The sequence below is a fragment of the Elaeis guineensis genome, chromosome 16 (assembly GCF_000442705.2).
Source record: "Elaeis guineensis isolate ETL-2024a chromosome 16, EG11, whole genome shotgun sequence".
Classification (NCBI taxonomy): Eukaryota; Viridiplantae; Streptophyta; class Magnoliopsida; order Arecales; family Arecaceae; genus Elaeis; species Elaeis guineensis.
In genome coordinates, this window is record NC_026008.2 from 43585106 (window position 1) to 43598094 (window position 12989).

General features: G+C 39.9%; 1 protein-coding gene across 2 annotated transcripts; it reads left to right on the forward strand.

Annotated features, from left to right (window-relative positions):
• Nucleotides 1–908: 908 nt before the first annotated feature.
• LOC105059069 (superoxide dismutase [Cu-Zn], chloroplastic) lies at nt 909–8723 on the forward strand. 2 transcript variants are annotated; one of them, XR_012137436.1, is made up of 9 exons: nt 909–1331; nt 1924–1985; nt 2072–2111; nt 2355–2450; nt 2561–2592; nt 2749–2824; nt 2986–3039; nt 7180–7340; nt 8425–8723. XR_012137436.1 is itself a non-coding variant. In XM_010942231.3 (8 exons), the coding sequence occupies exons 1-8, from the start codon at nt 1058–1060 to the stop codon at nt 8451–8453; spliced, it is 663 nt and encodes a 220-aa protein (XP_010940533.1). In that variant the 5' UTR covers nt 912–1057; the 3' UTR covers nt 8454–8723. The 2 variants fall into 2 exon arrangements, 1 of the variants encoding a protein (XP_010940533.1); XM_010942231.3 differs by lacking the exon at nt 7180–7340 and having other exon boundaries at nt 912–1331.
• The last annotated feature ends 4266 nt before the right edge of the window (nt 8724–12989 follow it).

Sequence of the window (12989 nt, forward strand, 5' to 3'; positions counted from 1 at the left end):
AAAGAAAAGAAAAGAATTGACCACGTAGCTGGGGGCACGATGGGACTCCCATGTGGCTCTTGAGAACCTTTGAGAGCTGTTCTTCCAAACAAATGTATATGATATAATGTAACAGTTGACCTTTTCGGCAAGGGTTGCATGGGGCGTGGCAAATGTACACTGAGGTTGCATATAATGTTGTCAAGTGTACGTGGCAAGGTCATCTATTGAATGATGATAAATCCCACCTCCAACGTCTTAGCTTTTATAATAGTATAAATAATGACAAATCTCATTTGACCGATTTTCGCTTCATCTTTCTCAATTTTTATAATATTATAAATGATGATAAATTCTATTGGACCGCTTTTATTTAAGATTGATGAATGCTGTATTTATAATATTATAAATCATGGTAAATCTCATTTGACCAATTTTATATAAGAATTTTCATTGATGATAAATTGTTAAATTTATGAGATCCCAAATCGCAAATACTATTTGAAATATGTAATTTTTGTACGAACATTTCAGATCCAATTTTAAAAGTGTGCCATCTATTTAGCAAAAAAAAAAATCTTCAAGATAAAGTTATATATTAATTTTTTCTTAGAAAATTTCACATGTGAGTATTTCTTAAGAAGCTCTAAATAAAACTTTAATTAAAAGACTTCTAAAAGTCTATATGATATAATAGAAAATTAAATTTCCCATCGGGATTGCATATGATTGCCAAGTGTAAGCTATGATCTATTCAACAAAAAATATTTAAAGGATAAATGTTAATCTTTTCCTAAAAAACTGCCATATATCAATGAATTAAGAAAAACTAGTTTCAATCTCTTCGTCTTTTTTGGTGTTTTCTTTTTGTCATTCCTGCGACTTAAGTTAAGACTACCTATCTATTTATCTATTCATCAAATACCGTGCGTCATGGCTGGTTGCATGTTGAACCGGGGTTGGTTGGTCCGGAGGCGAGGATTTGATAAGGCCAGCGGTAAGCCCTTATCTGCAGTCCGGTGTCCAGAGATTCCAGTCACCAGCCACCGCCTCTTCTGTGTCTCCTGGCCGTGAGTTGATGCAAGCGCTGCTCACCGCCGCCATGGCCGCCCAGACCGTCCTCTTCACGGCCGCCCACGCTTCTCCCCTCCTCCCTCCTTCCTCTGCCCGCCCTTTCCACTCCGCCTTCGTCGGTCAGTCCATCCGTCTCCCCTCCACCGCCTCCTTCAAGCTTCCCATGGCTGCCGTGTCGAAGCCCCTCACCGTCGTCGCCGCCTCCAAGAAGGCCGTCGCCGTCCTCAAGGGCAACTCCCAGGTCGAGGGCGTCGTCACCCTCGTCCAAGAAGACGATGGTTTGCTCCCGTACCCTCTCTCTCTCCCCCTCCCCTCCTCTTTATTTCTTCTTTTCTTGGTTCTTTTTGGTACGCAGGGTTACTTCTTGATGTGTTCTTAGGGAAATGTGCATGAAGTTTTTGTTCTTTCGTGGCCTGGGTTTGGTAACCCAAAATTTTTGTCCCTTCATAAATCATGTTTAGAAAATGCGGATCTTCTGTTTGACATTGGGCACCCGGAAGCGATTTCGAATTTTACATGTTTGGATAGTTTGCTTTCCACTTTTTGGATTGTGCTTTGAATTTTATATGATTGGGATTTATATTGCATTCCATAATGACCTTTTGTGGCTGCAGATCTTTTTTAATTGTTACAAGCATGTTTTCCTTCGAGACTTTGAGCAATTTCAACTCGATTCTAAGCATGATCTATCATACTCTTTGAAAAATAATCTTCCGGCTTTTTAGGCATCAACATTGGGATGAATGGAGTAGGCATCCTTTTTGATGCATAACTAGTTGTTCGTCTGGTGTGAAATTCTTGGGAGATTGGATAAATTCGTTACTTTTTGCGAATTATTAATTTGTTTTCCTTGGTTTCATTTTGCAATAGGTCCTACAACAGTAAAAGTTCGTGTTACTGGACTTACACCGGGACTTCATGGTTTCCATCTAGTGAGTGCTTATGTTATGATTATTCTATGTTTTCTTGCTTAAGCTAGACGATGACTTCTCTAAGTGCTTGTTGTTTTGTCCTGCAGCATGAGTACGGGGACACCACCAATGGGTGCATATCAACAGGTTTAGCGAAACCTTTGAACTAATTATGAAGAACATGCTACAAAAAGTGTTCTATGACCGCCTTTCTTGATTTCACCATGTATTCTGTGTTGTAAATAGGATAGTTTTCATAGCTTTATGGGTTTTTTATACAATGCTGGCTTGGGAAGGAACCCTGCTTACTCATGAAAAACATACATACAAAGCTATTTCTGTCATCTCATACATAATGTTGCTACTAATCATTTTCTACTTTTCTCTCAGGGGCACATTTTAACCCTAACAATATGACACATGGTGCTCCTGAAGATGAAGTCCGTCATGCGGGTGACCTGGGAAACATAGTTGCAAACTCTGAAGGTATGATGTACCACATCCTTAGTAAAATTCTTTCCTGGATAATGGAAAACTGATTGACTTTGTTTATTTATTTATTTATTTTGCCTATTTCTGTTGCTTTTATATTCCAGGAGTTGCTGAGGCAACAATGGTAGATAACCAGGTAGCGGGATTTGATATTTAGTCTCATTTGTATCATGTCTTTCGTCTCTTAAGAAAAGATTTTTGAACTCTCTCCCAGTTTCTTGAGATTTGGAGTTTATCCTTGCTAATCTCCGTTAATAAATGGTGTTGTTTTGTTCTTTCGATCAATATAAAGATTCCATTGAGTGGACCAAATTCGGTTGTCGGAAGAGCATTTGTGGTTCATGAGCTGGAGGATGATCTTGGAAAAGGTGGGACTTTTAAAGCCATAAATTTCTTTTGAAATATCCTTGGAAACATTAATCTCCTGTTTGTCTGAAAGCATTTATCTTTATTATTTAGCTTACATATTTATGTTCTTTGTCAGCTCTTTTTTTGTAAAATTTGTTTTTCTCCTATTCTTTGCTGACAGGGGGGCATGAACTCAGCCTTACCACTGGAAATGCAGGAGGAAGATTGGCATGTGGTATGCATATATTGCTGGCATTGCCACCTTTTACTGATAAGTTTGATTAATGGTTTATTTCACTTGCTTTAAATGAAATTCTTGATTTAATACTTTTTACTTCTAATTTTTAGCTCTGATTGATCTGAAAAATTTGAAAGAACTTTCTTGATGTCAGATTTGAAAAATATCTCCGAGCATCATGAAAATAGTCTTCTAGCTTGTTCATGAAATAGTCATTATGTACTCTTATCTACTAATATTTATATATACCTCCTATAGTCCTATGTATATGTCCTATGGTCCACTGAGGTTACAGTACAACTTTCTAGACCTGAGCATCTTTGGGTCTGGCCAGGTTCAGGCTAGGCTGAGATCCTATATCAACACAAAATACTTAGGCCCAAGCATAGCCTAACACGACCTAAGGATTGCAAGTTGAAGCTCAATCGGGGTCTTGGGCCCAACTCAACTCGATCGTCCTGATAGGAAAGAGAGAGAGATCAGTGGGATGGGGGCAAGGAGAGAAGTGAAGGTAGAGAGATTGGATAGGGAGAGAGATCAAAGGGATAATAGAGAGATCAGTGGGGTGGGAGCAGAGATAGAAGCGAAGGGCCGAGTGATCGGTGGGATGGTGACAGGAAGAGATAGATCAGAGGGAAGAGAGAGATCAGTGGGATTGGCTGGTCGGAGGGGGGGGGGGGGCGAGAGAGAGAGAGGAGGAGGAGGGAGGGGGTTTTCAGTTCCGACCTTCTTGGCTCTCTTCTATCGGCTAGGAGGGGGGCAAGAGAGAGGGAGAGAAGGGAGAAGTGTCGTGGGATGATGGTGAGGGCTGTTGGGTTGGTTGGTTGGCAGCTGAAAGAATAGAAGCCAAGGCAGAGGTGCAATTAGATCAAGAGTCAGGTTTTAGTTTGTTATTTTTTGTTGATATATAATATTTATATGTAATTTATATAATTAAAAATTGGGTTGGGTTGGGCCAAGCTGCATTAAGAAATAGCAAGCTTGAGCATGACCTGAAAATTGTTGGTAATGAAAAATTGATGCTTGCCTTGACTTAAAGGATCGAAAAACCCAACCTAACCTGGAAAAAATTGGGTCAGGATGGGCCAACATTGCATAGGTCTAGTTGTTCGTGTAATTCTTTTGGGATGAGGATTTACAGGTTCATGTTTTAGTTTCACACTTGATATATCAAATGATAAGGAAAAGCATGGAGATTTGAGTAATTATTTTCTAAGATATTGCTCATTTGATGATCTTATTCTCTTCCATTATTAATTCTTTCTCAAAGTGTTTTATATGTGACATCAAAGTTTTAAGAAAAAGTCCAGTGATTTTGAATTAGTTATCTTGGTGGTTTATTGTTCTATGTAATTGATGTTGGAAGCATAGTACAGGAATAGGAGCAGGGTAGGGCTGAGACTTCATTTTGGAATGATAGATTTTTGTTATTCACCTTTCAAAGTAGCGAAGGGTATGGGAACTGCTGTTTATGTTGAGCTCAAGTTCGAAACAATTTTGCTGATCCTTGCTTAAAAGGATTTAATGAGTCAAAAGTTGTTGCATGAAATAGTTGAGAATATGACAGAATGTAAAGATGATGTGAGCATGGAAATGGGACTATAACAGTAAGATGTGGTGTAGCAAGAAACTTCTGATTAGGGAGCTGCATCTACTTTGGAATCTCTTTGGAAATTCATCCTGCACCTACTTTCTAACTGTTCTGTTATTCTAAATATTTTCAAGAGATCCTCTTCCCTATACTGGCACTGAAATCTGCTCCTGCACCCATTGCCACTGCAGGTAAGCATCTCCATTCTTAGCAAAAGAGAAACAAAAGGGAGAAGAGAATGGTTTGCATCTAAAAGCTATGTAACTATGGGGTTTTTGGATAAGACAGTGGGGCTGAATGTGTACTAAAACTTGAAGGTTAGCCACTATATGTGAAGGTACATGTGCTAGATCAATAATTTGTTGGATAAACCAAAAACTGAAAATTAGTGCACTCTTACCTCATAAACAATATATAAATAAAGTAGTGCACTGTGTAACTTATAATAAAAACAGCCTTTTCTTACAAGATCATTGCCTATCTTGAGGAAGTTTTAGGATTTGAAAACAAATGTGTTTATGGCTAACTAACAATAAGTTGGTTTGGTAATTGAGAGAGTCCGGTGGTTTTGTGTAATTGGAAAATAAGTTGAAGTTGGTAGCACTAGCACACAGTCATGTGGAATGCACATTTAAGTAAAATCTGATTTTTTTTTTTTACTCTCTGTAGACAAGCAGTAAAAGGGAAAAAGTACTTAGATTCATAATGCACCCATCTTGAGCTTATAGTATGAATACTATATGCCAAAATAATAATTGAGAAAAAGGGAGATGAGAAATATCAATTCTTAGTTCGCTCTGCCGATACCAAGGCTCGTATTGGTTAGCCGGCAGCATGATTCGGTATGCTTCTGTGTCATTCTGTGTCGAGCCTGAATTGATGGTAAGGGAGAGGAAGAACAAAAGAGAGAAAAAGAGAGAAAGAAGGGGAGGGAGAGGTTGTAACGACCTAGGACCTCACCCAAAAATGCTAGCTAGAAGTTATTATTTGTATTCCTTGGTCCTGTATAAGTATCAAAGATCTTTCCAATGAATAACTAATGTGAGACTAAATAATGCATGTACGGATTCTCACAGAGATAAGAAGGGAGGGAGAGAGATGGTAAAGGCCAACTGAGCCTAGCAAAGCCCGTATTAATATGATAGTGAGAGGGGAGGAGAAAGAATGTGAGAGAGAAAAAAAAAAGAGAGAGGGAGGGAGGGCCTCCAGAGGTTGCAGCCCTCTCCCTTTCCTTCCCTCCCCCCTCACCCTCTCTCTTTTTCTCTCTTTGTTTATCCCTCTCCCCCTCCATCAGTTTTAGTCAGCCATTAGTATGGCTTGATACGCCCCAAACTAGGCGGTTCGGGATGGTTCCGTGATCCGTGATTCTTACACTCGAACTTGACAATGGTGGTTCTCTTGATTCTTCTCTTGTAGGTCTGCAATGGTATTCAATCATCGCTTTGAGAACTTCATTAAACTAACATAAGAGATAAATCATTAACTATTTAAAGTCAAGTAATAAAAAGAAGCTGGATTGTTTATTGTACTATCTCATATGAATTATACAAGTTGCTGGTGATAAGATTCCCTGCAAAAAATCTACTAAGAGAAACAAATCAGTGGAGAGAAAAAGGAAACAGAATATTAATTAAGCACACCATGCTTCTATTGATGTTTAAAATTTGGAAATTGGTTCCATGCTTGGGTGTATTCAGAAACATCCTTTGGCCTGGCCCAACACTATAATCTTCAACTACCACATAGAATGATTCTTTTTAAAATGTTTTTACTAAAATAAAATAATGGCAATTTTAGTAGAAAAATTGGAAGTTCAGTTTGAATAACTTAGCCATAAGAGCCTTCCAAGCGTTGAAAGCATGTCTTGGTGATCAATCCATAGGCAAAACAAACTTAATTTAATATAGTAAAGGTATCGTCTTGGGCTATATATAACATTGGACATGATGGAAAATTTAATATCATACAAGAGTGTATCTTCAGTCTTGTTTTTTTTAGCTTTCAATACATTACCATTTCTGTAGATGGAGCACTCTAACAACCAAATTTCTCTAGACGGCCTTTATTATTAGTGGTTATTGCTTGATGTCTTAACATCTTTCAGAAAATATGGCCCTAAACTGAGCAGAATGGAGGAAAATGATTCATATAGCCAACCCTAACTAGTTTGGGACTGAGGCTTGGTTGAGTTGGGTTGAGTTCTATTACTTAATATTTCAAAGAACAATGCAAGAGTCCTTCATGTGTTTTATGGCAAGAGATAAATCTAATTCTGTACATTTTAGTCCTCATGTTCTGATCTAAATTTATGATCAGTCAGGTCCAAGTCAGTCCTTGGAATTTAAGGGCATTGAATTAAACCTTGAGTACAGAATTGCCACTGACCATTGCCTCCCACCCCCTTGGGGCACCCCCATGAGAGAGAGAGAGAGAGAGAGAGTTTCTTGAGACCATGTTGAGAAGAGCATATTCAAGGCAACCTAGTTTCCTGTGTAATCATATGATTCAAATTTCTCATTGAGTCTGATTTACCGTGTGAGCAACAGGATGATGTATTTTGTGCCGGATTGTGCGCTGCCAATACTTGGCACTCTTGACATGCGTGGGCATGGGGTGTGCCAAGCACCTGCATACAACTGATATCATGCAAGGTTTTCATCTCAGCCGAGATATCAGTTTGCATTGATCTCGGCCACCAACCAAGATGGTATTATCGATATCTTGTCCAATATGATAAATCAGTATATTGATACGTCAGCCAATACGATATCAGAATGATCGATATGTTCTAAACAGTTTTTTACCATGTTATATTCCAATTGATTTCTTGAGATATTAATTATCTCTAATTTACCTTATCTACTGAGATTTTGATATTGAGATTAAATATGGACTGTGATCTTGACATTTCGGTCTTCTAATTTTTTTGCCAAAATTCCTTTGGTTGAGATCAACCAAGATATCAGTCCATCTTGGAATCAGACACTCACCAAGGTGACTGAGATGCAAGTCTTAAAACCTTGATACCATGCTTGTGTTGCATGCCTATAAGGCAATGGGAGGACACATTCCATGTCATCCAAAGCATACCGATTGACATTCTTATTCATACTCTAATTCCACAACCTCATTACTGTAATGCGAAAGGTCTTTCAACTAAGATACTTGATTTATTCTAACCAGATTAAGCATCTGGATTTTGTTATAAAGAAAGACCAACTAAGGGTTATGGTTGTTGCTTTAAGTATAGGTGTTCCATTCCTTGGATGGCATATTTTCTTAAATGTTAAACCCCCTTTTAGTAGAGATACCCGATTCATATGAAAAAGCATAGATTGGGGGAACTGAATGAAGTTTTGGTGGTTGTGGTTCAGGAGCTAATACAAAGTGTGAAAGTTGATCGAGCAGGAAAACAATGTCTAATGAACACTGAAGTTCTTATCATGCTTATGCAAAGACATGATTAAAATTATCTTGATGAGACTGAATTAGATCTTCAATTCTAAGCTGATTATGTGCATGTAAAAACAATACAAATGCATCTTGCAATGGGTGCGTATTTGGTTATAGTTTCTAGTTTTATTTCTAAAACTTGCCTGGCACGCTAAATATTATTTTAGTGGAAATAATTGTTAGTATGTAGGGAACTTCCATAAACTCAAGCTGTATTCAAAATTTTTGTTTAATACCGACATTGTAATCTTTCAGACTTACGGATTAGCTTATGTCAACAGTAACCTTTTCTTATGTCACCAGTAACCTTTCCTTTAATTCCCTGACCGCATGCGCAGGTGTTGTTGGGTTGACCCCCCTTGAGTGATGGATTCTGGTATACCAGAGGCACGATCAGTCACCTGCAGACACTGGCAGAGTTGAATGCGGATATCTTGGGCTAAAAAAATATCAAGATTTTGATCCATTATGTAGTATGCCAGCTGATAATTTTGTCTTGTTCTTTGGTTAAAACAATAAACTTATTCCGTTTATGTGTCAAACCAACTGAATGTTGAATTTATGCTGTACTTTTCTGTTTACGTCGGGGCACACCTCATTGGCAGAAAATAGAGTATGTATGGCTACTTTTGGCTCAGCAAGTTGGGTTATGTGCTTGGTTGGAAAGAACCTCGTGGTTTGTTGATTTCTAAGGAAGTTTCTTTTTCTTTTTTTTTTTTTATTTTATAAAAGAGTGTTAACCAACAAAATGTTGCATAGCTTCTCTGTTAAGCATTCATCCTTTTATGGTTTTTAGGGGTCAAACAGGAGTTTAACTCCGAAACACTTTCAGCATAATCTGAGAATCTCAATTTAGCATTCAGGGACCTGCCTGATGGTAGATGTACTTTCAGGAAGAATGGAAGTAGAGGACCCATGTCTCTGTGAAAAATCTGAGTATCAACTTTTTGAAGTTCAAGGATGAAATGTCAGACACTATCCGTTCAACTCCGCTTCTATTTCCGAGTACGTTTGGACGGGTTTTTTTCAAAAAAAAAATATATTATTTTTTTAATTATTTATTTTCAAAAATATCTCTAAATAAAATTTATTTCTGAACTTATTGTCCCGCAAGTGCCACACGTGAGCCCAGGATTTCGAATCCAGATCTGCTGAAATCGTATGTTTAATCCACGATTTTAAGTGATTGATCCAGCACAAGAATTCATGGATGCATCCTATGATTTTATTTTATTTTATTTTATTTTTAGATGGAAGGTTTGCGGTGCTGGGGGCATGGGTGCATCGGGTGGGGGAATGAGAAGAAAGTGAGGGCAAAAGAGCTCATGTGGGGGAGGGGGGGGGGGGGGCGGCGTGGGGCGTGGCGTGTTAATAAGAGAAGTCACAGAGGATCGGAGTGCGAGCGTCGGGGTAGGGAGGGAGGAGGGGGGTCTACATGGAGCGACAATGATCGTTATCGAGGTGGGTGGGGGGGGGGGGAGTGTGTGGCGTGTTAGTGGGGTGGGGTGGTGCGGTGCAGAGCTGTGGCATCGTAGGGGGTTAACGTGAGTGCTGGGTCGGATGGTGCACAGAGCCATCGGAGGGGGGGTGGGGGAGTGCAGAAACTTGGCAGAGGGGGAGGAGGGTGGGGTGGGGCCGAGGGAGTGAAACGCAGCAGGGGAGGGCACGGGTAGGGGGTGGTAGTGGGATTGCACGAAGCCGCATCATGGGGTGGGGGCACAAGTGTTGGGAGGAGGGGGTGCACAGAGCCACGTTGCGGTGGAGAGAGAGGTGGAGGGCGGGGTGGCAGGGCAGGCACGGACAAGCCACGGTTGGGCAATCGAGGAAGGGGGGACCACGGACAGGTGTGGGGCTCGGGGGGTGGGGTGCGGAGGAGCCGCGGGTGGCGTTGGAGGGGATGGGTGTAGGGCGGCTATGGGAAGAAGAAGGTGGAGGACTCGAGGGGGTGTGAGAAGAAGGAAGAAACAAAAAGAAAAAAAAAACGAATGAAATCATGAGCCAGGCCTACGATTTCATTTTTTTCTTTTTGTCAAGTCGTTCAGCCACCAATCTATCATTTCAGTTGAGATGGTGCTAAAATCGTAGGTTGAACCCATGATTTCATATTTGAGTGATAAATTCGGAAATAAGTTGGAATTGAGGATATTTTTGAAATTAATTATTAAAAATATTAATATTTTTTTAAAAAAAATCATATTTGGACATGGGCTCAAATTTCAACATATGGCTAATATTGATATCCAGCATCATAAAAACAAAAAGGAACTATAAATGTGGGTGCAGGAATATCTGATTTTTATTGATTTTCAAATCTATTTTCAAGCCTATTTAATTTCATATACCTGCTATACCATGTAGGGTTACCGGTGAAAATACCAAAATGTTTTAGATTTTTTTTTTGACATCTTATTTGGTGATTCCATCTTTTTCTCTTTTTTCTTTGATAAGATGGGATAATCATACAAGCCTAGTGTGAATATAATCAAAAAGCTTAAAAAATAAAACATTATGAAAAGACAAAAAGATATTCTGAGCATCAGTCCATAAAATTCTATCTGAGTGCTCCATAACAAAAGAGGCGATGTAAACATATCGGATGTCTAAGGAAGAGCACCCCCTCATCGTTCTCTAAATGTCACGCAACAATAGGTGCACGTGAGCTGCCTCGCCCCGTCTCTGCAACCAACCCTCGATAATAGCTGAGTCCCCCTCAATGATGATGCGATCTACCCCCAAGGTCAACTTTGCATATATGATGCCCACCCAGACCATCGAAAGCTCTGCATCGAGAACAATGACATCTATCAAGTAGCTCCCTTATACAGCAATAAGCCTCAAGTTCAGGCCTAGAATCATGAACCTAGCTCCTTTATTGCCAAACACACTCAAAGTTGCACCTTGATAAAATCCAAGGATGAGGGCTCGCAGGTAATGAACATCTGACAAGTCACTACAAGAGTAGAAAGGGAGTCCCAGATATCTCAGATTATCAAAGTCGAGTCAATAGACAACTAAACAATCTTTGTGGCCTGAGCTAGTCCCCTCTCTAAGGCAAATCTCACACGCTGCTCCTTGACTCAAAAAATAGATTGTTCCTAACTAGTCAGATATGGTATGTGATATAAGCGGCTCTAATGCTAAAAAACATGAAGTCTCAGTGGCAGTACTCCTCCACAGTGCCTCAAAAAAGAACTAAACTAATATTGTTGAGTGAACGAATGTCAGAAAAAAACTGATCCTTCACCACACCTATATGGTGCTCGAGCACTAGAAAAGGACATGGCCTATAGGCTCATCATCTATCTCATAATGGAGACAAGTGATATGGAGGTCTATATCTATGTCCCTCAAAACCATCCTGGTGGGGAAGTGGCCCCAAGCTACCTACTAAACAAAAAGATAGATCCGGGGGTGTGTGCAACCTCCACATCCAGTCTCCATCCTCTTGGTCGATGTCCTCCTTTGCAAATAGTAGAAGTCCTTGGCCGCCACCCTTGGGTTGGAGGAAGCCCACTAGACCCTCACATCTCGGCCACCATGAATATAGATGGCTTGAAATAAAACCTTCTTAATGAGCTGATCTCTAAATAGATGGGCCACCAATGCAGTATCTCAACCTCCTCCCTAGGGAGGAACATATCGCGAACTAGCATCATCTCACCTACCTCTTTGCTGATGAAGGTCAACCACCGAGCCAAAGGAAGGTCAACCATCCATGGGTCTCACAAAAGATTGATAGATTACCCATTCACTATCAACCATCTAACTCGGATCATCATCTGAGATTTGCGAGAGTAGATCTCTCTCTATATAAAGGCCCAACTCGGATTGGCATAAATATCCTCAGCAATCACCCACGGGCCATATTTAGCCCACATTATCATACTTTAGAAACTATTGGGTAGGAGAAAGAATCGTGTGGCATGTTTAACAAGCAGTACCTTGCACCTCATTAGTAGGGACTAGATCCCAACACCCCCATCCCTAATCGACTAGTAGACTATTCTAGGCCATAAGGTGTACCCCCCATTCCTCCTACTACAAACCCCACAAAAAGCTCCTAAGGAGCTTCACCAAGGAGATCTTCGATAAGAGAGTGTTGGACAATAGGTAGATCGGAGTAGCACTGAGGATTGATCGCACCAAAATAACTTTGTCCATTATCAACAGTGATCTAGTCTGCCATCCCTCAAGTCGCTCTCTGACAGACTGCTCCATCTGCATGCACTCGGCTGCTCTCTGAACTCTTCGTCTAATGATAGGGACACCCAAATAATGCCAAACTCTATCCTACTCAAAAATGCCTAGCTGTTCTCTCATCGCCTACTTCACTTGCACTCGTCTTCGGACTAAAGTATACTGCTAACTTTGTGAGGTTCATTTTTTATCCAAATACAGTATAATACTTCTCCAAAATCTTCACAAATGTAGTAGCATTCCAATATAATCATCTAACTCACCAAAAGACAATCATCTACAAATAGTAAGTCTCAGATGGACTAGGCACTTGAGGGAGGCACATAGGAGTCTAGAGCCTGCCCCAGGGTCATAGCTTGCAAGACACGAGAAAGCATCATCAATGCAAATGATAAATAAGTAGGGAGACAAAGGACAACTTTAACGCAGGCCAATAATAGATTGGAAGAAAACTGTCAAGGCGGTGATTCCATTTTTAATAGTCAGCCTTGTCATGTGTAACTAAGAAGAGTTAGTAGGATTCAATTAAGTGTCATGTCAAACACTCATTTCTTTCTTCTTTGTGTGATCATTTAGTTATAAAAAGATGATAAAGGTGGAAACAAAAAGGGGAATAATTAACCAATTGATTATATAATATCTGATCTATATCAGCACTTGTTTTAATGTTACTGAGGTTAATTTCATATTCATAACCATTCAGTAC